The sequence below is a fragment of the Mycteria americana genome, chromosome 1 (assembly GCF_035582795.1).
Source record: "Mycteria americana isolate JAX WOST 10 ecotype Jacksonville Zoo and Gardens chromosome 1, USCA_MyAme_1.0, whole genome shotgun sequence".
Classification (NCBI taxonomy): domain Eukaryota; kingdom Metazoa; phylum Chordata; class Aves; order Ciconiiformes; family Ciconiidae; genus Mycteria; species Mycteria americana.
The window spans coordinates 917,981-945,370 of record NC_134365.1 but is presented as its reverse complement, the minus strand read 5'-3'; the positions used below and the strand labels follow the sequence as shown (position 1 = coordinate 945,370).

Here is a 27,390-nt window from a genome sequence, read left to right as displayed (position 1 = left end):
CAATTCCAACCCCGTGAAAGGGAAGGAGACAACCCAGCACCTACGGAGGGCGTTAAAAGGAAGAGCAGTCGGCCGGGATGACAAAAAGCCAAACATCAATAACCGAATAGAAAGAGGTGAAGAGCTGGATCCAGGAGTGCCAGTGTCTGGAGTACCAAAACCAGCCAAGGGCAAACCCCTCCTGGACGGCGTGGTGACAGAGCTGGGGGGGAAGAAAACAGCGTACACAACGGCGGCAACCAGCACACAAGAGCCAAAAGGACTCAACCGGGTACAAAGAGGGGGAAAAGACGGCAGCCTGAAGTGAACCTGAACTGGGAGGTCCGCGGCAAGGGGATTCGTCTGCCCAAGCGGCTGAGGCGGGCAGCTGGTCCCAAGGCTCCCGGCCGCAGGACCCGCCGCCCCACGCAGCGTTTGCACGGGACGTGCCGTGGGTAGGGCAGAGCGCCGCGCCGCAGCAGGCGGGCGCGAGTCGCCCTTGGCAGGGCTGGGCTTAGCGAACCCGACGGAGAAGTCTGCCGGAGGGGACGGGAGCCTCCGTGCTGACCGAGAGCCCCGGACAGACGTCTCACGGAGACTGAGAAGACACCGTGCTGAGGGCCGTGAGCGGCCAACTCAACAGCACCCCTGCAGAGAAACCCCATTCCTAAACAAATGAATCTACAGAGACAGACCCAAACCAGGAGACAACTTGGCTTAATTTTTTTTTTTTTTTTAAACTAATATTTTCTACTATACATTAGTGCTTCGGTCCACCACAGTCACTGCAGAGCTATTGCACGGACACACACACAAACTCTATATACAGAATATACACTGTACAGGCAGGGCTGCCACTACGGAGTATCGTACAGAATTCGTTGCTACGGGGAGGTATGGCCGCGTCTCCTCACTTGGCCGCTTCCAGGCTGGAGGCGGTGGGAAACCGAGCAGCCTCCCGCTGTTCCTGCACCGTCCGTGCCTGGCTCTGGAGGGGAAAATGCAGGAAGGGTTCAGCCACCTCTGAGACTCTCTGACATCTCCCCAGCTCCGAGACAGTGCAGCAACGGGCAGAGACTGCTAGTGAAACAGCCCAACTTCCACCCCAGGAGCACTGGGCACTGCCGACAGCTTTGTGCAGGTCTCGGCCGGAATGCCGAACTCTCCTGCCACGTGCAAAGGTACACTCCAGGGCTTCTTACAGAACAGGAGCGCATCAGGCTGCCAGACCCATCCTAAAACCCGTTCTTAAGGCAAACGTTCAGACCCTGGCCAGATTGGCAGACGGTGAAATGCAGTTACAGTAGCAGCAATCAACCCTGGGGTTGCAGTAAATCCATTTCCAAGGCAGCGGGCAGAAAGACTGCTCCCTCAGGCAGAGGGCAACTGCCTCCAAAGCCGTAGCAGAGCCTCAAGTCTTTCCAACATTCAGCCCAGAAGCACACACGTCTCTCTCTTTCCCAAGAGGTGAGGGGGAGCAGAATGACCGAGCTGGAAGCTGGGCTGTGGTAAGAACAAGCTGTGGAGAGAGCTGGAGAGGTTGCTCCCCACTGACCTCAGCACAGGGCGAGCACGCACCTCTCGCAGCGGGGCCCGTGCACCCAGGCAAGGGCCCCTCTGTGAGCTCCCACTTGGCAAGGCTGCCACAGGCTGTAAAAATCAGATTCTCCAACACATTTTATCGGCAAGTGGGCTGACCACATTAGATACCTCATTGCCCAAGGCAGAGCTCCAGCTGTCTTGTACGTTATTAGAGCACACAAACCTGATTTTTCAAGCAGAACAGATTACATTTGGAGGCCAGCTCCTCTCTGTGGAGCTGCAGTAGCTGCTCCCATTCACACAGCACCCAGCCGTGATCTCTGGAGAGCTCTGGTCCTTGCAGATGCACCAGCCCCTTCTTCTGTGTCTCTGCCTTGGGAGAAAAAACAACAGCATTCCACGTCCAGCAATTCATCCTCCCATTCCCATCACAGCTGAAGCTCTTGCTGGCACGAGCCAGGCTACTGAGTGGGCAGCGACAATTTTTTCACATCATTTGTATGTGGGGGACTAGCATCTCTCTCGTGATCATCTGGAGCTGTCCCAAAACCAACTCCCCCCTGCAGGGCTGGTCCTGCTTCTTCCAGGCAGGATGACGGCGTTGAAGTTTTGAGAGCCCAAGCACTAGACAAAGATGGATGTGTATATATGGGCAACACGTGTTTTGCACAGCCTATCACATGCTGCCGGAAGCCTGGCTGTCACTTTCTGACCTACTAACAGCCACACAGGGAACAGTTTCTCGGTTACAGTCCCCTAATCCAGCTCCTCAAAGCAGGACGAGACGGGGAATAGCGCACGCAGTTCCCCATTTCTGCTACAGTTCGGGCCCGCATGCTCACACGCTCAAGACCATACAGAGTTGTGAGCAAGGTCCAGGTCAGGTCATGCTGGCTGGATCAGGGAAGGAGTTCCCTTTCCAAATGCAACTGCAGCTGCCGGCCGCTCGGAGCAGGGTGGGAGGGCCCTTCCTTCTCCAGCAGAGTCCCTTCACCGTGCTCAGTGGTGGTGCAGCACAGTCTGGAGATCCTCCGGCAAGGAGCCAATGATGGTCTCAATATACAGGCCGACCCGCTGCAGAGTTTCCTCCTTCACGGGGAGGTGCTGGCACCTGGCTCTTACCTACAGGGAGAGAGAGGAGAGAAACAAAGGAAATTTATAATAGCTTCAAAGTTCCTCTTTCCGCTTCGCCATTGACTGAGCAAACTTCACGTTGTCTCTTTATTTCGGGGTACGAGACAACAGACAGGAAACTGTCACTTGAGCCTCAGGGAGATGAAAAGAGTCAGAACTTTGAATCCTTTTCTACACGAACACTAAAGTTTCATGACTGTCCCATTTGCCAGTTCTCCAAATTGGGGAGCGAGAACAAGTTTTCTCAGCAACAAGTGTGAGCCGTGCCCCTGGTCTCCCCCTGCCACAGAGATACAGACAGAAAGGAATGAGTGCAGGAAGAAGGGAGGAAATCTTACCAGCTTCTCACGAAGTTTTAGCACCAGGTCTACAATCTCCACCTCAGACTTGTCCTTCATCCAGGCCACAATGTTCTAAAGAGAAAGAACAGCTTTCTTCAGGGACATTTCTTCTTTACAGAAGCTTTTCTCAAAGAGATACCCCTAAGCAAAGCCTGAAATAAAAGCGAGGAGGAGGTTTCTCATCCTCTTTCACAACTCTGCTTGCAGCACTTAAGCCTAAATGAGCAAGACAGAGCTCTCCCCACTTTTCTGACCGTGACAGCATCAAGCTCTTGCCTGCAAGAAAAGAATCAAGGAAAGGTGCAGCAATACGCAGGCAGTGGAGGGCTCCCCTCCTCCAGTCAGCACCGTGAATCTTGTGCTGTGCTCAGAATTTAAATCTATTTGCCAGAGTCAGGCCTGTTAAAAAAGACGACAGCTTTGGCATTCCCCACACCATGCTCAAGGACCTGCACTGCTGAACAGTGAAGCAAGCTCTGCAGCTGAAGACACACCTGGGTAGGATGCCAGAGCTCCTGGGACTACCCCAGCAGCTGCTCAGTTTAAGAAATCGTACCAGCAGTCACTAAGAGAAATCCTACCTATTTTCATTAGGCATTAAGGAAGCCAGCAACAGATGACGCTTCCAGTCTGGCACTCTGTTGGCTTGGGAAGGGCCTGATGAATGAAAAATAGTTGATAGAAGCAGCCAGAGCAGGACCTGCATTGACTAACAAAGCAGGGGAGCTGAGCTGCTCGTGTTCTTGTCCCCCAGACGTGCTGCTATTCTGACAGACGTGAGGCAGAACTGTGATTCCCAAGGGCACACAGCACTGTCCCCCATCCATCGGTGCAGAATCGCGATGTGTCAATAAGCGTCCAAGGTAGCAGTGCCCTCAGCTCCCAGGTTTCAGGCCTGAGAAGTCTGGTGTTGGTTTTAATACCTGCAGCTGGAACATACCGCTTCACAGATTGCCTCCAAGTGAAGGGCCTCCAGCTTCTGGGTCATTTCCTTGTGCCTCTGACGGTACCAGCCATCAAAGTTGGGAGACTTGAAGAAACGCCTGCAGAAAGAGAGGTGACATTGAGAAGGGGACAGAGGGGGATCCAGAGAAGCACGCTGGCTCCACTGCACACAGATTCCCCCTCCTACTGCAGCAGACACAGATATGAGAGGAAAAGACATTCTGATTCACAGTGTCGTTAGGGATGGTACCCGATTATCAGCTAATATGCTCTTTTCGTATCTTGTCCACTCCAGAGGCTTCTCTTCTGTCGGGCATTAACATGATACAGCTGAGCAGCTTTAGCAGATTGTCACCGAGAGGGGCAGTCCTGCCAGTCTCACACCTTCCTTTGCATCAGCTCAAGCCTCACCAGTGCAGGAAGCGGTGCTCTTTGCCCTTCTGTAGCCTTATTTTGGCCCACTTTTCCTTTGGAGTTATGATAGCTGGGATGGTTCAACATGGGAAGAAATTCACATTCCTCTGCGGTATCTTGCTTAATTCCTCTCCTTTCCTGATATTTAAAGCTTTCAACCATTTGCTAGCATGGACCTAAGCCCCATATAATTGGTGATTTACATCCCTCCCACATAAACAGGGTCTCATCTAGGCTATGTCAAAGGATGTGTAATTTACACCTCTCCAGTGCAATAAACCTTCGTTTTTCCTGAGCTACGCAGGAAAATGAACAGGGGGCAGCACAATACCTGTTTTTAATCTCCGAGTGTTATAGAACTTTAGATCAAATTCAAAATGGGATTGAAAAGTGACTAACTGAAAGACAAGGGTTGTAGCAGCAGAGAAAGAAAAAGATGAGAAAGTTTAAGATGCCATATAGGGCTGAGTAACAGCCGCTTTAGCAGCACATTCTTTGCAACTCTTTCACGAACAGTCGGGGTATCTCAGATGCTGTATTTCAGCATTTTCCTCTATTAAGAGTGGCCCACTTAGTGTCTCTTCAAGCTACTTCCTCAGGCTTCCTGCAGAGAGCACTTCACCAGCAGAACTCAGCTGATGTTTGTACAGTTTCTTGTTGTAACTTCAAGGAGCCTTGCTCTCGTGCGCTCTCCCCAGCACAGTGGAGTCCTAAACCCAGCCAACATCTCAGGATGCCACTGTGGTACAGACAGACTTATTTCAGTTTATTGAAACAGCTTGTTGTCTGTTACTATTTCTCAAAATATTAGATATCCAAAATTAAATCTGTCTACCACACCCACACCGTAAGAAGTGGAACTGCTTGTTTTCTGCTAAATACATTAAAGCACAAAATGGTACAAACTTCATCACAGCAACAAAACATAGTAATCCAGGATTATTGTCTCCTCACTTTCTGGAATTTTTTCCCTTCTCCATATCCATACATCCCCCATTTTCCTTCCCATTGGGTATCCGATTTCTGGATTTTTCCTACTCATATTGTCTTCTCCATCCCATTTATAACTAATTAACCTTTACGAAAGCTATGGACAAACTCTCCTGCATGGTCTCTTAAATGCTACCCTGAAGAAACTACGTCCTTCTATGTTCTAAGCACTGCCATCACGCAGTAAAAATGAAATGGCCACTGTCCTGAATGCTGTACAAACACATAAAACCACTACTGGATGAAGACCTACAAGTCTTTATGCTCCATCTGCCCAGGACCAGACAGGTCAAAAAGAAAGATGCCCTGGAGGACAATAAATGACATAGCTGATGTCAGAGATGAGTCCCCTTCTTCTCCAGCAGTGAGGACTTCGTTTAAGTTCCTGAAGGTCGAGAGTTGACAGCTTCTAAACGCGACTGTATCAGCTCATTTAAGACATTATGTAAAACACAGGATTGATTCTGCCCTGCATTTGCTCTTCCTGACCCTTATTAGTTAATCAACTCTTCACAGGCATGAGTTGTTCAGGAGACCAGTCTCTGTCCTGGAATTCCCTTTTTGCTCCCAATTCCACCAGGATTTGATGTTCGTGATAACCTGCACCAGCTGTTAAGGGGATAAAGCAAGTAATTACTGAACTCTTACCTGTAGAGGCCTAACCAGTCACCCTTAAGTACACAGGTAAGTTGGGGACCAGCATGCTCAAGGGTCTTCATGAAATCTTCCTGTCGGAAAGGACGAATCTGTGGAGGATTCTGCACAACAGAAAGACCTCTTACACGGCACCCAAAAGAAACTGGGGGAAAATGAGGTCTATATTTACAACGGAAGAGGCTGCACAAGGCAGACTCAATAACTATGAGAACAAAAAATGCATGAATGTCTTAACCAGCCTTGCTAGTAAAATTCAAATTAGATTCACGATAGCTGAGCTTACTGCAAAACAGGAAGCATCTGTCCCAATGTTTGTTTCAACTTTTTTTTTTTTTTTAAGGGAGTAATAACCCTCTTCCTTCAACGAGAGAAATTCACACAGAGTATCAGAGTAGGTGATCAGCATACAGCATAACTCTTCCCAATCCCCGCAGTCAAAGGAAAGCAGAAGTGATTGGAAAATTGAACGTACCTTCCACGGAGTAATGGCCCTCTGCAGAGGCATCAGACTTGCAATATAATGCTCCTAAGAAGAAATTTAAAAAAAAAAGAAATTTAAAAAAAAAAAAAGGTACAACAACCAAGGAGCCTCTTGCGTGTTCACTGAGTATGATGGTCTTCTCCAATGCATCACAGGCACAATCAACAGCCTCCTACTGTCTCTGGTTTTTTTCTTCATAGTTGCATTTTACATGAGCCTAAGTGTTCCAGCTTGTTTCCCACCAGGGGCTAGGTCACAAATCTATGCTGCAAGAATCCTAAGCAGACCATGTGAGAAAAGGTCAGGAGGGAAGTTGGCAGGAGGGACTAGAATCTGAGAAGGAGATTCAATCTGTTCTCCCATGTACTACCTCCTAAGACGATGTAGAAAAGAAAGTGGAGGAGCCAAACTTGGCCAAGTGGATGGTCACCAAAAAAGCACCAGTAGCTTTCTAGGGGAACTAGACAGGGAAGGCCTTGAAAGAAAGCATTCGCTAAAATCTGCCTTGGGGTGGCGATCACCACGTAGACAGGTCTCTTCAGATCTGCAGCAAAGCTTCCCAAAGCCAGAAGGGAGGGTTTCACACTGGCAATGGGTGTGACTCCAGTGTTAGAGGGGAAGAGGAATGTTTTGGGCTCCCGTCCCTTCCCTATGTATCTGCTTTGACTACCTGTTGAAACGAGCCAAGAGTTGGCATTAGAATCAAATAACATGGAACACCTATTCCTACATTGCAGGAAACAGTGTTCTGCCTTTACACCCAGCGTGCTGAACATCCAACCTGCAGACTTTTATGCTAATTACTGAAATTTGCGTTCAAGAGACATTTAGTTCCTTTCCATGGAGTAAAACATGTCTATAGAGTGCCACATCCTGAATCTATTACAGATGCTCAGCTACGGGTGAATAAAAGAGGACAAGTGCAAACTTGTCACCCAAGCGTCTCCTCTTCACCTCCCCTCACCTTTACACCACTCTGACAAGTCTCTGCTCAACTCACCAGGGGAATAATGAAACTCTGGGTGAGCTCCAGGAGGTGCCGCCTCAAAAGGGCACTTTGGACTTCAGACGGGCGTTTCCGCTGAATCCCCTGCAAGCACAAGCAGCGCATTCACCAAGGTGCTGTTCTCTCTTTTGCAGACAGACAGAATTTGCAAACACCGCAGCTATAAGCAACCAGTCCAGAGTAGCCTGGGAAACTGTACCGCCCAAAAGACATATTCCACTCTCTAGTTAAACATATCACTCACATTTCACTACACAGAATCTGGTTTTTCAGACTCTTTTTTTGATAACGATTGTTCTCACTTAGGTTATCATTAATGCCATCATTTAATCCATAATTTTAAGTGAAAAATTTTAAAACTGGCATGATAAACATGTCCAAATATACTTGACTAAATCATTACACACTGTAAAAAGTCTCTTCCTTTTGGAGAGTTTTGTCTGTTTAAACCAAGCTGTAGCACGGTTTTCCCATAATGACATACAGGATGTAGGATAGAGTGGAAACTTCTTACCTTTAGTAATCTTTTTATCAGGGTTTTGTCTTTATGAAGAAATGTTTTATAAGAAGTATAGATTCCTAGATTGAAAAAAAACCAAAAACAAACCCAGAAAAAAGCAGAAGTTAAAAACAAAACTTTGCCCATGTATCTAGAGGAGGCTCTAGATTATCTGTTATTATATGGTGCACGGATAACAGAACTGAAATTCCTAGCACTAAAATTATTAAAGAATAATTACAAAAATTACAAAATTGCTAATGCAGCCAGTACTCACAGCAGGATTAAAGGACACTGAACTATCTCAAGGACCTTCTTATGCTAAGCTTATGGTGACATAACTTACTGGAGTCAGTTATGGCTAGGCCTGAGCTGAACAGTTAGTTAAGCGACAGATAGCTGTATCTAGATAAGCAAGATCCTTTGACTTCCATCGCATCTAAAAAGCAGATATTATATATAAAATAAAATCAAGAAAATCAGAAGTTCTCCCGACACTAAAACGATTTGTTCCGTTGGCTTTTTCAGTCTCAGAACAAAGATGTACAGTTTTTCTGTATTAGATGGGGGATGCCACTACAGAGAACCGAGTGGCACATCGAGTATGGGAAGACGATAACACCAAAATGTTCATTTGCTGAGGTACAAAGAATAACGTATGCAATGTTCACATGCCTGCAAAGCCTGCAAAATCCCCCATGTGGAAGGGTAAATAAAATTAAATGATGTCTGACAAGACGACTTACCTGGTTTTGTGTCTAGAGTTTTTAGTTTAGCTAGCTTCTTCACCTTAACCTGCTTGGGCAGGTCTCCTGTGGAAAGACATCAAATGACTAGTTCAGGCTCTGAATCTGCTCTCACAGCCACAGCACGCACACGCGAGACTTTGCACTTGAGAACATCCAGTCCTACACTTGTACATCCTAAATCACATCCTCCCTTAACTCCACCCTCACATAACCCTTCTCGTCTGCTAACTTTCCCACTCAAACTTTGGAACAGGAACGCGTTAAGGAGGCATTGCAAAACCCCCCACCCCGCAACCTAGAGCTTTTCTTGGCTTCATAGATAATAATCAGAGTCTCTCTCTCCACCTCTCTGTTCTTCTCTATGCAATTTTTCCTTTCCTGCCCAGGAAGGGCTTTTCCTTTTCTTAATGCTTCTGAAGAAAACCACAGCAAGTTATCCTCTCGACGATTTGTCTTCACCATTGTTTGTGCTCATCCTGCACATCAACTGAATCAGAGTCTAGACTTCCCTTTGGTTTCCCAGCTCTCTCAGGAATGAAGATGGGTAAAATGATGGCTAGCACTGCAACTGTCAGCTCACCGCTAGCCTCTAACAAGGTCTACCAGCACAATAGGATTTTGGTTCCACCCTTACCTGACATTCTGAGCTCCCCAATCCGAAGAATGTGTGGCCAGTGCTGGAGAGTTTTGATAAAGAAAGGGTTTGTGACTCCCACAACAATGTTTGGCCTAGAAAGGGGGGAAAAAAAGCAGAACAACACTAACCTCAGGGTTTCCTTCACACGGACAGTGGCAAGTGGGTAGCAAGGGTCTACTGGCTACTTACGGAGCTTGTGTCCTGGTGGTATACTCTTTAAATTCACTGTCGTGGATAGTAAAATAGGGGCGGTAGTCACAACAGTACCTCAGAGGAGCAAGGCAGCTGTAACAATAGAGAGCATAGTTGCCATATAAACTTCACAGAGGAGGAATGTGTGTTTACGTCAGGTTTATGTCCTAGAGCAGCATTTTGTCCTGCCAGAGGTAACACTTTGGAGGAGTTCCAGGCGCCTTTTTTTTTTTTTTTTTTTTTGCTAAAGCAGAGTCCAAAGCTGGGGAGACAAAGTTCCTCGGGGCTATGAACCATCAAGTCTCCCAACACAGGAGATTCACTTTTACTCTTCTCTGTCACTGGTGGAATATGAGCAAGACTCTCTTGCTATGCTATTTGTCTTACATGCTTTCATAGGCAAACTAAATCTAAACAACTGACTCAGCAGAAGAGTGGATCTGAAAGAGAAAAACTGCCAGAATTTACTATTATTGTTACCTGTATCTCAGAATTTGAAGGCATTACCTGGTAAGTGCCAGAACCATTTCTGAAGAAACGGTAGGGGATGGTGCCATTACAACAATTGGCTCTCCTAGTAACATCAGCTCCCACAACATCTGGATGTGAATTAGCACTGGCTGGAAACACCTGTCAGTGAAGGGAAGAATGAGGTTAGAAATGCAGTTCAGAAAAGACCAGACACAGTTATTGCATATAAGCCTATCCAGATGTGCTTCTATCTGGGAATTTGAAATCTAGGAATGATTTTTAGTATCCCACAACAGACTGCCATGTGTCTTTACACATGCTGTTGCTCAACCATTTTATACATGTTTAAAGGAAATGCTTTCAGCAACGTAAAGCGACCTGATCATATTGCTCTCAGTAAGTCTTTTCATCTAAGCAAAGTAAAACGCATGTGGATTAGGGCAGATGTAGGTCTATCAGAATAGCACCTATAATGCTGAAAAGTTTGGTTCAGACACACAATGTGTATGCTTCAGAGCTTAAGCTGATCACCAGCTGAGGTCAAGAAAAGAAACCCTCCTCTAACCAGGATACAGGGGGTTGTGTTAAGGGCAGCGCACACAGGTTTAAACACTGCACAAGCTCTGCAAGCCCAGTATGCTAAATGACACTCTGCAAAGCAGTAATGTTTGATTCCTCGTTTGGTATCTTCATTATACCTATGATTTATAGGATATTATGAGCAGGAAAAGCAGATGGAAAGGAGAGGGTTGCAGGGATGGTGGCTCTCACCTGAAGAGATCCAGTTCATGAATACTGGGGAGTACCAGTGGGGCTGGTAACAGATTCTAAATGAGGAAGGGGGGGGAAAAAAAAAAAAAAAAAAAATCAAACAAACCCCGAACTGTTAGTAAATGGAAGCATCCTGACTGAAATGCCATCTACACTGACCACATCAATCACAAAGTAGCTCCCTCTACAATAAGCGTAAAAAGAAGAGAACAAGGTTAACGCTTAGAGATACAAGCCAGGAACAGATCTGGATTGAGCGTTCAAGGTCCAAATGGATTTCTTTTGCTAGAAGATAGCCAAGAATCCCTTCTTTTCAAGATGTGAAAGACTTCCTGTGTCTGCTCCTTTGTTTTCTAGAGTTTCCTCTGGTGCAAGGCAGAGCTTAAGATACAGATAGAGACAATAAGGGTTGGTAATATGGGTACCAAAAGTTGTGAAATACGACAACATTATTCAAAGGAGAGAAAAAGGGAAAAAAAAATCAAATTAACAAGAATCAAAATCAAAGCTGAATAAAAGCAGTAAAGATGCTCAGACAGCAAATGCTGCAAAACAACACAGAAGACTAAGGCAGGGTCTCATGGAGACCTGCCTATGCATGAATTCCCAGAAAACGCAAGATGAACAAAAACGGTGAGAACAATGCACATACATAACTTGAAGCACACAAATTCTGTGCAGAGAGGCCTGTTTTGAAAGACACAGGCATGAGAGCGTGCAGTTTGAACGAGATGGGTAGCTTAAACTACATTAATCCCAGGCCAAGGTTGTTTCAAATAGGGTAAAGCTGAAAGAGTTCCAGTTCTTCTCCACCCTCCTTCCTTAGTAGTCTAGATTCTGCTCATCACTGTCTTGTGTCATGCCACACTTCATCTCACCTCTTGATTGAACTGCTTCACTGGGCTTGATCCTGGTTTATCCACCCTTGATGGGATTCTCACCTAGATTACAAATGAGAACAGACAGATTATCCAGGGAGACGGAATCAGTTAGCATGCACACACACTTTCTTCCCTAATAACCATCCATGTGAGAAAGCTTCCGCAATTATCAATTCTAATTGTACAAAGGTTAGGAATAAAGGGAAAGAATCTAGAGTAAACAGCGATTTTAACATCCAGAAGAAAAGGGGATACATGTTCCACTTCCCAGTTTGCCTCAGTCTGCTGCTGAGTAAAGATCACCAGCAACGAGTACCTGAATGACAACTCCCATCACTGGCAGGTTCAGAGTCTGTCCTGGCACAGGTGGCGGCCACTGATCAATCTCATTGCACACTGCAGGGACACAGGTAAAGAAAAAAGTTTAATCTGAAGGTCAATACAGCTAATTCAGCTGGTCCTATGAGTTCTGCCAATTCAGTTATCGCTCATTCCTAGTTCACATGTCCCCCTGGCTAGTTGCAAACAAACACTATATCAAATAATTATGCAAGTTTAGGTCAGACACCAGACTTATGTCTGCACCACTGCTTCCAGTGCAGGCCCAGCAGCACTACACTGTTGATAAATCATGATTAAGTTGAATAGTGCAGTAAAGACCTAGACAGAGACGTAGCATTAGCATTTTTTTCCTCTCTCTGGGAATACACCGTATGCAAAACTGACAGCATCATCTATTAAGGTTGTCAGACGTTTCCCATTAATGCATTCTTTACAGCTGTTTATAATTTTTTCAAGCCAACCACTTGGATGAAAGTTTTTCCTGTTGGAATTTGTTCCAGAATGAACTAATTTGGAACATTTCAGCTGTCTTTCAGGAACCTCCTGATAAAACCTCTGAAAGATTTCACTATGCAAACCCTCCCTCCTAGATCTGACTGCTCACCTGCCTCCAGGCATGGCTCCAGCTTGTCAAAGTATTCCGGAGCAATCAGCTGCAGCAATGACTGGAACAAGTTCACATACGGAAGGCGTGACACCAGCACCAAAGACTGAAAAAAGGTACGTTTAAGAGTCAGAGACCCCCCCGACACGATCATTCCTAGCACTGCGTATACTTATACTGCTTACTAGAGGGCTGCACTTAAAAGCCAACATCAAAACATGAAAGAGTGCAAAAACAGCACTTTTGCCGGTGGAATTCTTGCTAGCTACCTAGTTGTTGAACCCTCAGGCTTTGGAAGACCCTGGGTATCCACACAGGGAACGAGTTTTTTGTTTAATGAATAAGCACAGCTGGCAGCTTCTACCAGGGAGCCACCGCAACTAAGAGGGCTGAGTTTGTGACCTAGCAAAAGACCATCTGGAAGAAAAACAAAAGTAAATTGCCAATAGGTTCAAAGCTACCATTTCAGACGGAGAAGTGCAAAGGAGCAGACCCTTGAAACTGAAATTAGGTAGATAAACAAAATAAAGGAATTCTGGGGAAGAAGAAACAAAGTAACTTGAAATAAGGCTGATTTGTTTCCAGCAATGCCTTTTTTTGTTGTTGTTTTGGCTTCTTTCTAATGCTTCTTTATGAAATGCATCACTGTTCTTTACAACTTTTCCAACTCAGTCCCACCAGGGGTTTTCATTACTGTGTTGATTTTTCTCTTCCTCTAATCATTAATTAATACATTAATTAGGATCCAGTGAAAATTTCTGCAATAGTCATTTAAACACCTCCTTTCCAACCCAAAACTTTGCCATTTGAAATAAAAAAACCCATCCAAGCATGACAATGGAATTCAATGTGCCCACTACTTTTGTAAGCCTACCAAAGAGCAAGCACATTAGCCTGGTATAAATGTCTGTTCAGCACGTCCCCATGTTGTCCAGTTTCTCTACTCCTCCAACTTTCTGAGTGATCAATCCACCACTTCAGCAGAGATGAAGAAACTCCTTTCTGTATTAGCATGTCTCTTTGAAAGAAACTCCACGTCACTGCCTAGAGGTGGAGGAGAGAAAGCACAGCAGGCCAAGTACCTGCTGGGACAGAATGGTGTCCCCACCTTCCAGCACGTTACCAGACTGATCTGCTATGAAGCACTGCTCTTTGAAGAGCAGGTGTTCAAAGTTAATTTGTTTGAGAGGATGGCATTTTATCTTTTGATGTGAACAAACACTACTGAAAGAGTAATTCCATGGATTCATGGAGAAAAACGGATCTTAGGGTCAAAGTAAAATATTTTCCTTCTCTAGAAGTCTGAAAGTTCACTCTCTTTGAGGCAGTGACCATAACTATCTGTCTGAATAATACAAAGCACTTTGCGTATTTATGCGGAAATAAACGTGCAGTTTATATTATTTTTTCCAGTGCCTGTGTCAAAGGGATTTATGATAAGAGACAAGGCTGGTGAGGCACCAGCAGTGTCACTGCTGCTAGTTAGAAGTAATCAGCCCAGCAGGAAATCCATTCCCAGATGGCTACTAGGAAGAAGAAAGATTAAAGCAACAATAAGAGCAGGGTTAAGGTATAACTAGCACAGACTGCAATAACGGAGTATATCCTCTCACTATCTGTGACACTGGAGTACATACTGAAGCAAATGTTCGAGTACTTCAGGATCTCATGATTCAGACTGCAGGTCACTGCTCATGTGATTAACGCACCATGGCAACGGCATCCAGGTTTGTTTGGAGTTACACCTTCCACATATTCCTGTTCTCCGTGACCTCTGCTGTTTCCTGCAGAAACACTGTGGGTGTCACGTAGGAAGTGGTGCTATTTTACAGCTATGGATAGGTGCCTTTTTACAGCTACGTACCAGTCGAGAGTAGCAAGCTATCTGGTTTCAGTACTCACCTTCTGAAAATAACCTCTCTTCATCGAGCTGTCCTTGACTTGCCTGAAGTATACATAACCAAAGTAGTGAGCAGACTCCCGCTGCAAGAGAGACCAACAATGCTGTTATTGAGAAACCGATTACTGCTATCACCAACCTCCCTCCAGCCACTGACCAAACAACATACCTCCTCCTGCCATGATACAATTACAGCGCTCCCTCCTATTCACCAAAGTTATCCACGCTCAACTATCTGGGAGAGTTTACCAAATGGGAAGATAGAGAGGAGATACAAACAACTAAATTCACAAAAAATTACAGCCTCCAGGTGGCACCTTTCACTAGCCCCTTTCTGCAGCACCTTCAGGGCCATCATCTAAAGGGTTAATTGAGGTTTCCACTAATACCACCAGCTGAGCCAACCCACTGAGCTCATCCTGGCACCCGTGCTGCCACTGATGTGCTCTGACTGTCAGTTTTCTTTGCCAGCTAGAAGATAATCTATTGTTCAGGAAGGAATACATCATCTTCTGAGGGGAGGAAATGTCCCCTACCACACCCGTTGCATTCCTCTTTAGTCAGGCATTTAAGGCAGTACCAGTCAAACGTTGCTCAGGATGAAGCATAAAGCTGAATGACGATTCCTTCACAGCATCCATGAAAACTAACAGATTTAATACAAATCCCCAGCGATCATTTCAAACACGCTGTGCCTTCTAAGTTCCCACAGACATCAAGGAGGAAGGATGGTTATCAGTGTCAAACACAAAGACCATCCTTAATATCATTTTTGAAGCCCCACAGGCCCCGAGGTTTAAGGCACCTTTCTCTTCCCAAATATTATTTTTCCACAACAGAATCCAGTACTTTGGCAGTTTTACTTCCCTTACTTCTTTAAAGCTGAGTGAATCTGTGAGGCAGTGTCCGATTGCTACAAAGCAGTAAAGATGTACGCAAGCTGAAAAATCTCTAGACCAGAATTTAGGAAAAGAAATCCTCCTACTCCCTCTCAGACCAGCAATCCATTTCTGGATTGCATATCACAAAGGCGTATCACAGAAAGACTGCTGAAGTGTTAAAAAGGCATACACAGGAAGCACCATCTCAAAGCAGAAAGCAGAAGAAGACAAGTTGATCTGATGGCCATCTGCTCAATTAAAAGAAGCAACAGTGCTCAGCACATCCCTTCTCTGCATGAGATGGACAGACGGTTCACTGACGGAAAAACCACAACGAACAGACACTCCCGATATTAGTGCTTGGGTATGGTTAAACCAGGCTGCATACAGCAAGCCGAAGTGTGGATCTGTGGCATACCAATTATTCTGGCTGTTTTTATACACACAGATCCTGCAACAAATGAAAAGAACTGTCATTCCTCAACAAAAGAGGTAAACATCTCATTTACCACGGAGAAGGATATTCTTGTCTTGCCTCATGGAAGTGTGCACAGGTAGCCGTGCACTCTGCTGAATGTCACCTGTGTGCCACCATTTATCTTTTTGCTGCAGCTAGACATGACCATTGCTCTAATCTGGGGTCCTCCTGATCCAGTTCCATCTCTCAGAGCAGCTGGGATTCTCATCACGGCCCTCTGTGAGTATTAACGTGGAAGTAAGTCCTGTGCTGAAAGCATTCTCCTTTTCTGACTATTCCCATGGCCAGAGAAAATGAGTGGTTTATGCACAGAAAACAAATCAAAAGCATATTTGGCTTTTAACCCACTAACACTACTGTTTGCTTAGCAGGTATAAGTAGTGCACTGAAATGCAACTGACCTGCAGCGTTAGGGGTGCTTCTCTATTGTACTCGCCATCGTCCTCGTAATGAGTGGTCCTCTGTCCCCCAGACTGACGAAGGCGGAAGCTAAATTGAGTGTCCCCCAGGCCACCTGAGACAGAGAAGATCACAAATGCCCAGGAAGAAGTTTCAGTAAAGAGAAAGCTGGAAATTGGTTAAATCTGAAATGCTGACATAAACAGGGATGCTGATTAACAAAGAACTCCAAAACTGAAAATGGAGAGTAACAGCATATTGAAACCCCAAAACCCAGTGCAAGGCAGGAAGAACACATAGCTGAACACAACAACTGGCATCATTAAGCTAAACCTTGCCAGGCCATTGCTGGGAAGCTTACAGACCTTGGCCAGTATCATCAGTCTCGCGTAGCTGCAGCCACCACTTCTTATCCACCGTACTGAAAAATGTACAAACAGCCTTAATCCCAGACCACACAAACACTGACTTTAACGACAATCCCCTGCACAATAGCTCTAGCAAATGACCTAGACAAGCACCACGGCCGGGCACCTCCCAGGTCACACTATACTGCTCACCCTCCACCAAGCATACTTTGTGCAGCAGGAAAAAAAGCAGCATGAAGTCCTCAGGAGGTTTCATCAACTGGATGGGCAGAAGGACTAGGGCCGAGTACATACAAAGAGGTCAGTTATGAGGAAAGAGTTAAATGCACTAAGCTCACCGAACAAAAACCCCGGCCAAACAGACTAAGGCGCTATAGCAGGGTAGGAGGACATACGCCTTCCCGCTGTTTGCAGATGCTGTGCTCCGAAGAAGAGTAAAGACTGGTGTGTGTGTTATGAAGATATTACTATTAGTAAATAATTTACTTTAATAAAGGGACATCTAGCCTGAGTGTTCACTAAGCTCTGAGAAACTAATGAAAGTACATTCTTAAAAACTTCTAAAACTAAACTGGGCAAAGCTGCAGAAAACTAAGTCAGGAACCAGTCTTAAAGAAACAGGTACTGGGATGAATTAATGTGCTTATTTCTTATTGCCACCTTTCCGATTTCTAAATACAAGTTTTGGGAATAGTTCTGCTGTGAAAGCATCCTCTCCCCATCTATTTCTCTTCACCGAGCACTTCACTCAGAAACACAGAAACGCTGACAGTCGACAGCTGCAAACCTCAGGGAACCTACCCTTCAACACTTTTTTATATTTTACGGGCAGGGGTGAAGCGTGAGTGTGCAAGCTTATCAAGAAATTGTCCTGTCACCCACTAGATCACAGATTCTATATCCAGAGAGTAATCAAAATGACAAGAAGCCTCTTTGTTCAGACCCAAGGGCTGGGTGCTCCTTGATGTCACAGTTCTAGAAGATACAGCCCATCAGTCTCTGCTGCATTAGAGGCGATGACTCACTCTTCCCATCATGAACCCATTTCTTTCATAATGGCAACGAACCATCCCGCAGGCTGCAGGCAAGGCCAACAGATGCTACCTACCTGAGTAGGAGTCTGGGAAGGACAAGTAGCAGATACTAGTTTTCTGCAACAAACAAAACCACACGGTAAGAAAACCTCCATCACCACTGCTCAGTATCTTTAAAACCAGGAAAAAAAAGGAAAAGAAAATTAGTTATTACCTCTTTCTCTGTTAGTCTAAAGTCATAAGGATACACCAACTGCAAAAGAGACAAGAGTCAGCAGGACAATCGCTCTGTTCCCCCATGACTTCCACACAGATCTATAAACATTGCTTCCATACAGGAAGTGCCTTATTTCTCCCCAAGTAACATATCCTACAAGAAGGTACATCTACCCATTTAAAATCTGACTGTCAGGAGCCCACTGCACTGAACTTGTCGCAGAATCTGTATTTATTCTAGCAGATCTGGAGACAGAGCGAATAGCTTGTATTTTACTTGGATTTTAACTTGGGAGGTGATAGCTCGGTGAAGAAACAGCCCCACCACCCCGTTGGTAACTTCTCTGTACAGACTACTGATGTGCAAACATCTGTTTTCTCTAAAGCAGGCAGGAGAGGACTATTCCAATGCTCCTTGAAATTATGTTAATGTATACTTACCCTCCAAGTTCCAAGCCTGGAAAGCATTAATACTCAATCTTGCACCTAAATACAAGTTTAAAAATTGCCCAAAATAATGTCCTATGTAGAAAGTTTTGGACTTTGTGTATTTCTAGTTGTTGTTTGGAGGAGGCTCACTTTTTATTTTGAATTTTTAAATCTTGCTAGAAAGTCACTTACAACTCACTAAAGCCACCAAATATTCTGAAGGAGTGAGGAAGGCTGGTATCATGAGCTGCTGAGAGGTAAAAACAGATTTCACAGCAATGACATGAGAAGACAGACAGTAGGGACAGACTAAGAACGGCTTTAAACATGAAGCTCTGCATAGATGCGATGAGGTACGGAAAGAAGAGCCACTGGAGGATGGCACAGGGAGGGTTAACAGCTGTGGCTGGGGAAACAACCTTTGCAGCAGCATTCTGCAAAGATACGGGCAGGGTAAGATTGCTGTCCTCCAGGGCAGAGGAAAGGATGTAGCCATAATCAAGAGTGAGACAATGCTAGTCTGGACAAAGGTTCTACCTGTACGAAGGGATTAGAAAACAATATATCCTACGTACACTAAACAATACGAAGTCTGGTGTTAGACACAGACTTGGGTATATATCCTAGCCTCCAGGGTGACAACGCTTATTTAACAGTCCTGAGTGACCAGCTAAAAACGCTGTTGACAGTGACCAAAAAACAGAAAATGGGCAGCAGGAGAAGTCTGAGAGGATTTGGAGCTCTGGTTTAGCCTCCCTGATTTGATCTGTTATTAGAAAGACAAGCCAAGGTTTATTTTGTACAGAAAAAGGTGGGTCTGGCACAGGCTTGAAGATTCATGCTTTGTCAGCGTACCAGTGACAGCCAAATTGTGTTACACCCAATTTATCATCGAGCATTTCAGATAAGAGAGATCATCAAGAATTTTAAAGCATCTCGTTAAAGACTCTAGCTTTGCAGCTGAACTATGTAAATGCTGATAACACTCCTTCTGCATTTACTGTAACCCAATAAAAGAGAACTCAACGCAAGACTTCTCAGGTCAGGGCTGAGGGCAAGATACACCAGCAAGATCCACTACGGAAACAATCGCACTGAGAAGTGCGAAATGACACAGCTACAGCAATAATGAGTTTCACATGTCACTGGGCAGAGAATGGAAACCGAAGCACTTACAAATCTGTAGAAGTAATCTACATGCCTTTATAGCACTTAATGATCAGGAAATGCAGAAATTGGAGGTGGCTTTAAATAAGCGGATGAGAAAGAAACTAGCACTGAATGACTTGAAAAATGGAGATCTGCTCATCAGACTTCTGCAGCTCCCGGGCAGTAACTCTGCTTCAGGTCAGTGTGCAAGTCATCTGGTACTCAAATCAGGAGCTCTCTTCAGTGCTTGACTCTTCTTACAAGTCTATAAATAGCAGAGGTGGCACCACGCCAGAGTGCTGGCAGTTCACTGAGCTAGCTCGCTTCGCTCTAACAATTCCCCACTGATTCCTTGGCAAGGTCATCTAATCAGCTTCAGAGAGTGAGCCAAATTAACAATTAAAAATTACGCTGATTAGCCTTCGGTTAAAGCTTCTCTGAAAGACAAAAGCTACAAAAATACAGGAGCAAAATTATCAAATACAAGCTACAGCGATGAGGCAGCACATTAAGGCACGACTAGAGAATGAAGGCTTTTTAGAAGCTGAAGCATGAAGGGATGCATTACAACTACGCCACGGGAGGAGACACACTGCTCTGCTTGCTATATTTTTGCATTAGGCGACTGAATAAATTCTTGTGGTTTTGACTTATTTAATGATCATACAAACATTTATTTTGTTAATTCCCACATAATAATGGATAGACCAGGAACAGAGACCTGGACATCTGACGCCGATTCATCAAGAAGCTCGGGAATCTCACAGCATCGTGCTTTCTGCAATGCTTGCTGATGATCTAAACTTCAGTTCAAGAGTCAAGACAGACTTCTAATTCTCCTGCTGCCTTTTCTGGGGGGTCTTTCTGCAAGTAAATCAGACCAGAAGTGGATACTGATGGCTCCTAGCTGCTTTGTGGGTCCAAGTTTAAGATATGCTAAGCGTATGCTTCACTTGGAGATGTGTGCTCAGCATTTTGGGGGAAAAAAAGAAGAGGAAAAAAGAAGAGGAAAAAAGAAGAGGAAAAAAGAAGAGGAAAAAAGAAGAGGAAAAAAGAAGAGGAAAAAAGAAGAGGAAAAAAGAAGAGGAAAAAAGAAGAGGAAAAAAGAAGAGGAAAAAAGAAGAGGAAAAAAGAAGAGGAAAAAAGAAGAGGAAAAAAGAAGAGGAAAAAAGAAGAGGAAAAAAGAAGAGGAAAAAAGATCAGGCTCAAATGCTTCTGACTAAGCATAGAAGCACTGATGGACTCAAAAATTCAGATATCATGTTTTTGAAAAATAGGGCTTATCTTCTGCATCTTTGCTTCCCCTTCAGTTTAACAGTCTGACATGTACTTCTACCTTTGAGATGGGGGGAAATCACTGAATATTTACCAGCTTAAAAACCCAATCTAAAATAGTAAGAATAGTAAGAAAAGATCGCTAAAACTTTTCAAAAGCAAGAAGACAGTAAACAAAAAGGAGCTTTTTATTTGTAAAAGTCCCTGGATATCTCAGAAGTAGCCCAAAAGGGCTTAAATTATGTCACAACTTGTGATGTAGCTCTCTCTCCCTTCAATACTGACTTAACAAGCGTGGAGGTGACACATGTTGTTGAAAACAGATCCTTGCACTAAAGCTTTGCTGTTGATACCGGCACGGGTGCCAAGTACTCTGCTGCTGTCATAGCAACACGGAGAACATCCCAGAAAATGACTTCTGGTGACTCTGAAGTAACCGAGCTTCACAAAGTGCCTGTGTTTGGAAAAGCTCGAGGAGGGAGGAGCCAGTGCCGTTGTGAAAAGGGATATTTCAGAACCACGGGGATGAATTTTCAGCGTTTCTATGACAGCGGCACCAGTGAAGTCGGACGGCCAAGGGCTGGTAGGGAGGGCTGCTCCTGCAGGACGCAGACTGCTAGCCGGACAGGATTGTCTCAGAAACGTGTCTTCTCTCTCCCTGGTATTTTTGCTGTCTGTAGTTGACTATTTGAAGAAATGTAAATTGATGGATGAGTCAGAAACAGTAATTATACCCAATTTCTGCATTAACCTATGTTTTCTTTTGTAACACCTTTTCTACTGTATATTTAAATAGCAGCAGAGTGGGACTCGCTGAATTTCAGGCCGATGGTATATCTACACTGCGAGACGACTCCACCGAACACACATCACGCAATATGCAGAAACCTGAGGAGACCCAAACAAGCTCTTGGCTGCAAAATTGTATCCATAGAGCCTACTCCATTCCAGGGGTAATGATGCCTTTCTACTCAGTGTCGCTGAAGGACAGACGACACACACTGAGCAGGCTTCAACAATGTGGCTTCTGCGTAGATTTGGGCAGCAAGGGAAGAAAAGAGATGTTTTATCTAGAAAGAATCCTACACTGGGGAAAAAGTAATCTTCAGGAAAGGATGGCAAGGTTTCAGCACAGAAACCCTGACTGAGACAGGCCTGCTCCTAAAGCAGAACTGCAGGGGACATCCTAAGGTTGGACTAGGGACGCCTGCATCTTCACACGCTGATTTACAGAGATGATGCAAAAGTATGGTGCAACCTCCAGAACGGGAGGTTTCCCTTCCTTCTGACTCACTTTGCTGTAAGCATGCAAGGTAGCGCAAGTTACTCCAAGTATTTGTAGCCTGTCACTCTGTGTAATCCTTGGGTACGTGAACAGCCTCTGTGCATAAATCACTCTTTAGAGGGGTATACGTACATCCACAAAACCACAGCAAGCTCTGTCAAGATCTAATCTCAGTCAGCTACACTGATCTGGTAACGTCTATGGCAAACTTCCCATGCAAACTCAGCCAGGACTGAAGTCCCACAGGGCTGGGTGCCACAGACGCATTTTTTTAACCCAGAAACTTGCAGTCCAGAGCCCAAATCATAAAACTCCCTCTTCTTGGCTGCAGAAATCAGCCTGCTTGGAGACAAGCCACAGGATCTGGACACAATCTAAAACAAGCAAGGCAACAGATGGAAATAGGGAATAAGCAGGAAGGTAATGACACCATTTGACTACTGGCAAGAGTGATTTTTACACTTTTTCAAAATTTTGAAATAATTTTACTTGGAATTCCCCTGTAAGACAGTAACAGCTTGAGCTTTTTTTATTTTCCCAACCCCATCAAGAATGGAACATGGGATCTTTATCTCACAGCTTCTCCTCTGCCTGGCTTCCTTTCTGGGCGTCTTACCCAACGCAGACCCCTGTTCCCTGCCCAAACCCCTCGCTCCGAGGCAGAAATCCACAACGGAGAAGCCAAAGGAAAAGTGACGGTGGGGTTGTGTCATCACTCAGTCCAGACGCTGAGATGTTCCCAGTCTTCTTGGTCATTTATGCCACATGAGAAACATTTTTCCCATCGATACTTATACAGGCAAAGGAGGAAAAGGGAGAAAAGGAAGAAAAAGAAGAAAAAATACCTTTCCAGGGATGAACAAACCACATTACTGCATACCGCGATCACAAAGTCCCCTCCTTATAATGCTAGACAGGTAATAAAACCAGTAAGAAAGCACCTTTGTAGCTACATAGTAAAACACACCTATAAAGCATCAAATTGTAAATGCTAATTATTATCCCAGTATTCATATCCTTTCCAGGGTATACCAGGTCTGGTTTTGCAGGAAAGACCATAGAGCATGGGAAACTCAGGTATAAAGCAGATTTTTTAATTTATTTTCAGGCTTCATGGAAAGAAACATAGTCAAGTGTTTAAGCAAACAGAGCAGCAATAGGCTAACTGGATCTCTACCACTTTCTCTCAGAAGCTTCAGCATGACTTTAAAAATGGAAAGTCTCAATCCTCTGAAAAACGGTGTTAACCTCCTTAAACAAAGGCAAAGCAAGGAGTACTTCCCACAATTACACAACAAATATCAAGGAATTTGAGATAATGCCTTAGGTTCAGCATAATCCAGACATATTTGGTCCCCGTATGTTGCATTTACTTAGAACACCAACCAGCTCTTGCCTTCAGTCACATTACAAGGTTAGGTATCTAACTCCCTTCAAATCCTCTTTAAGAGGCAAACCACGCAATCTCCCAGGGAATAGGGAAAAAATGTTCCAGCCCCTTCACTCCCAGTTCATCCTCCCTGGCCCCCCCAATGACCCCCACAGGCCTATCAGACCTCCTGGGAAGCCTTCGACGCTGCGGGTCCTCAGGCTGACAGAGCCGCCTCAGCTCCCCGGTTCCACTGCGCCCATTATCTCCCCATCGCTCCCCCACTTCCCACCCAGCTCCTAACTCCTTCCCTGTCGCTGTCCTGCGACACTCACCTCAGCCCCTCCTTAGTGCCTTGCTGACCCCACACATCACATCTGTATTTCCAAGCAAGATTCACCCCTACCCCTGCTCCCTAACCCCAGGCCTTCCTGCCTCCATGGGCCGTTTTCCTCCACAGCCTTCTTCCCGCCACCCTCCTCCCTTCACAGCCTGCTCCCCCTCCTCGGCACTTCTGCAGCCCACTGCCCACCTCAGTCACCCCTCCCTAGCCTCCCCGGCCCCTACACACACACGTCGGCATCCCGGACTGCCCTGGCTTCTCTAGGCCCTGCACCCCCAGGCTCTGTCCTGCCCAGTCCCCCGAGCCTCCCTGCCCCCTCCTGCCTTGCACACACACGGCCTGGCCCCCCGCACACAGCCTCATCCCCCCCGCCTCACCCCCCTCCCTGGCTCCGGCACTAATTCTGCCCTGTCTGCCCACACACAGGCCCTTCCCCGGCCCTGCCCGTTCCCCACCGCCACCGCCTCGGCCTGCTCTCTCTCCCCTGCCTCCCCATCCCACCCTGCCTGCTCCCCACCTCCATCCACCCCCAGCTCTGCCCTGTCCCCCTCACACCCTCACCTCTGCTCTGCCCCCACCCTCCCCTGCCTGTCGGCTGCCCCACACAAAGCCCCTTCTCCCCCACACCCTGCTTGTCCCCGCTTCTCCACAGCTCCCGGCCTTGCCCGGGCCCAGACCTCCCCCACGCTCCCCGGCCCCACACCCCTCAGGCCCCCCGGCCCTGCCCGCACCTCCATGGCCTGGCCCAGCTCCAGATCGAAGGTGACCACGCAGACACAGTCCAGCCAGGCGGAGAAGCGGGCCCAGGGCAGCGGGGAGGCGGCGGCGGGCCGGCGGGGCCGGGGCTCGGCCCGGCACAGCGCGTCCATGGCAGCGCCCGCTCCGCCCGGCCCGGCCCGGCCCGGCCCGGCCCCGCCGCCCCCCGGCCCCGCCCCGCCGCGCCGCGCCCCCCGGCGGCCCGGAGGTCCCGCGCCCGCCGCCCCCACCATCGAGACGGCTCCGGCCGCGCAGAGCGGCGCGGGGCCGGGTGTCATGGCGGGCGCGGCCGTGGCCGGGGGGACGGGCGGCCCTTGCCCCGCAGGGCCCGGCGGCGGCCGAAAGACGGGGGGACGTGGCCGCCGCTAAACCCACCTCACCCTGCCCCGCTCCTGCGCCCCGCCGGGGGCTGCTGCTGCCCAGAGCTTCGCCCTTCCGCCCCCTGCTCGCCCCGGCCCGCAGCTGCAGCCCCGGGGCCTGACTGGGCCGGGCCCGGCCGGCCTGGGCCTCCCCGGCCCGCACCGCCGGGGCAGCTGCCCAGGCCCCCTGCCCGCGGCTGGGCCCGGCCCGTGGACTCATGCAGGCTGGGAACGGTGCCGGCGGCAGGGAGGGCGGCCCGAGCGTGCTGACCGCCGAGGGGGCCGGAGGGGTGTCCAGCAGAGCCGTGCTTGGCACAGGGTGGACATTATCCAAAGTAAATGGCAAAGGGTAAATTGGGACCTTAACGTGCTTGGTTTTGTTAGAGCTGAGGCACGTGAACTCTGTGGCACGAGCTGCTTTCTTCTCGCATTTATTCAGCGCTTGGGGTGGGAGGACAGTGACATCTAGGAACTGCTAAATTATCAGTGATAAATAACAGTTTCATGGCAGATTTCCTGAGGCGCTGGCTAAAACCCATTTGCGTTTTTTTTTTTCTTTTTTTTCTTACTTATTGCTAGGCTACTGTTCAGCCAGATTCAATCATGGAGCAGATAAGTGCTAGGGCCACTGTAAAGAGAAAGCCTGAGAAGGAGAAAGAGTCTGCAGCAGCACCGACTTAGGCTCATACTGACTTACGGAGTGTCCCACCTGCGCCCCATGCCTCCGAGAGAACTTCGCTGCTGAGCCATGGGATGGAGAAGCTGGTTTTCACTCGCACGAGCAGTAACCTCAGTCCTAGCATGAGCCATGTGAGCCTAGCCGTAAAGCCTCTCTTTGGGCTAAAACACAGTTTTGTTGTCTGATCTTGTGGGAAGAGATGTGCACGTTTCTGTGTGCTTCCTTGATAAACTGCATCACGACCCAAAGGTACAAATTGGGGGTAATTCTGTCAAAACCAATAGAGTTGTTTCAGATTTACATGATTTTAGAGGAGAATCTGCCTTACTATAACTAGTGGATACAGAGAGAGAGATCCTTTCACCACTGTGGGTGACTTTGTGTCCTTTCCTTTGGCTATGTGTCCAACATACTGATAAATTTAAAACTCATTTTAGGATTCCAGTGCTTGCTATCCTGCAATATGACTCTTGGAAATTGCCTCTGAGAAGAGAGAACTAGAGATCTTGGGTCTGTGCTGACTTTGTGCCTATGATAGATTCCTGTTCAGAGTAAAGGTGTGTGTTTCAATATTAAGTCTTTCAGCTATTGGTTTGATACTTCTCAGGTGTTATAAGTATTCACAGTAAATTTTCTCCTGCTTGGCAAGCCAGTAATGTATGTGTGGCTGCAGTGAGATCAGCTATATGAGACCCCTTGGCAATAAGATTAAGGGTGATTTTTATTATGAGACAAAGGATGCCAGGCAAAAAATGTCAGGTTTTTTTTCTTCAGGTTATTTTTCTTATATTTTCATCATGCCCCTTCTCTGGCAAGAAGCAGCTATAAGCTTGGTGGGTTTTTTGTTCCTTGTTTTCTTCGATAACTTGTCCTACACATTTAGTAAGGAAGAAAAATGTATTAGGATTTTCTGAGGTTGTAAGTAGGACCAAAGCAGATGTGTCTCTTATGCTGGACTTCTGTAGAGACCTCCCCAACATTTCATACGTTCGTGGTGGCGAAATTGGCTGATGAAGAAAGTCCTCAACAATAGGAAGACTAAGGAGCGTGTTCTCCTTACATGTATGTGTTGTGACAGCTATATGACTGGACATAACATTAGTATCAAACAAGTAATGTAGCTTATAATAACAAAAATTCTTTAGATACAGTATGCCAAGAACCTATAATAAATAATACTCAATATTACTTTACAGTTAATATTACAATGCATTGTTTGTGCTAGTGTAGCACCTCTGCACCCTAATAATGGGCCACAGCTACATTTAGCAAGCTGCAGTACGGTCCTGATGAGGAGATTACATGGCTTAAGCACGAAGAAACAGCACGTCAAGGTAATCAAAGCGCAAAAAAAAAAAAAAAAGGAGACAAGGGGATGATGCTGGTTAGCACAATATGTGATGGTCCTACCACATCATTAGCCTAACCATGGTATGACTGCATTGCGTTGTGCTCCTGTTTGGAAAACAATTTCTGACCACGTGTAGCTGCTGTGTCATAACACACACAGGATATCTGAGGGAAGGCCTGGCATTTGATCTTTACTTTGATATCTCCTGACAATTTACACAAGCTGAGGACATGCCCCAGAGTAATTTTTGTTCAATGTTGTCTAAACACAAGAGCTTTTATAATTAATTTCCTCAGTTTGTCTTGAAACAACAACAGGGAAGACTTTAAGCCCTGATGGGTATCTGGCTCTGCAGCCCTTTTGCAAGGGGTGGGGAGGATGCTGTTCTGGTGCTCTTCCGACTTCTGCAGAGAAAGCTGCAAAGTGGTATTTTCTCCAAGAGAAGAATTTAATCTGCCCAGCGTGGAGGGCTGGGCCTTCTGAG

General features: G+C 46.3%; 1 protein-coding gene across 1 annotated transcript; it reads right to left on the bottom strand.

Annotated features, from left to right (window-relative positions):
• Positions 1-690: 690 nt before the first annotated feature.
• On the bottom strand, positions 691-24,667 carry DENND6B (DENN domain containing 6B). Its single transcript, XM_075505981.1, has 20 exons — positions 24,493-24,667; positions 17,910-17,948; positions 17,770-17,812; positions 16,296-16,408; positions 14,538-14,618; positions 12,636-12,741; positions 12,006-12,085; positions 11,687-11,749; positions 10,809-10,864; positions 10,074-10,196; positions 9,564-9,659; positions 9,372-9,466; positions 8,735-8,800; positions 8,004-8,068; positions 7,484-7,573; positions 6,475-6,528; positions 5,994-6,103; positions 3,937-4,039; positions 2,994-3,068; positions 691-2,643 (listed from the first exon to the last, which is right to left on the bottom strand). The coding sequence occupies exons 1-20, from the start codon at positions 24,628-24,630 to the stop codon at positions 2,521-2,523; spliced, it is 1,719 nt and encodes a 572-aa protein (XP_075362096.1). The 5' UTR covers positions 24,631-24,667; the 3' UTR covers positions 691-2,520.
• Between the last annotated feature and the right edge of the window lie 2,723 nt (positions 24,668-27,390).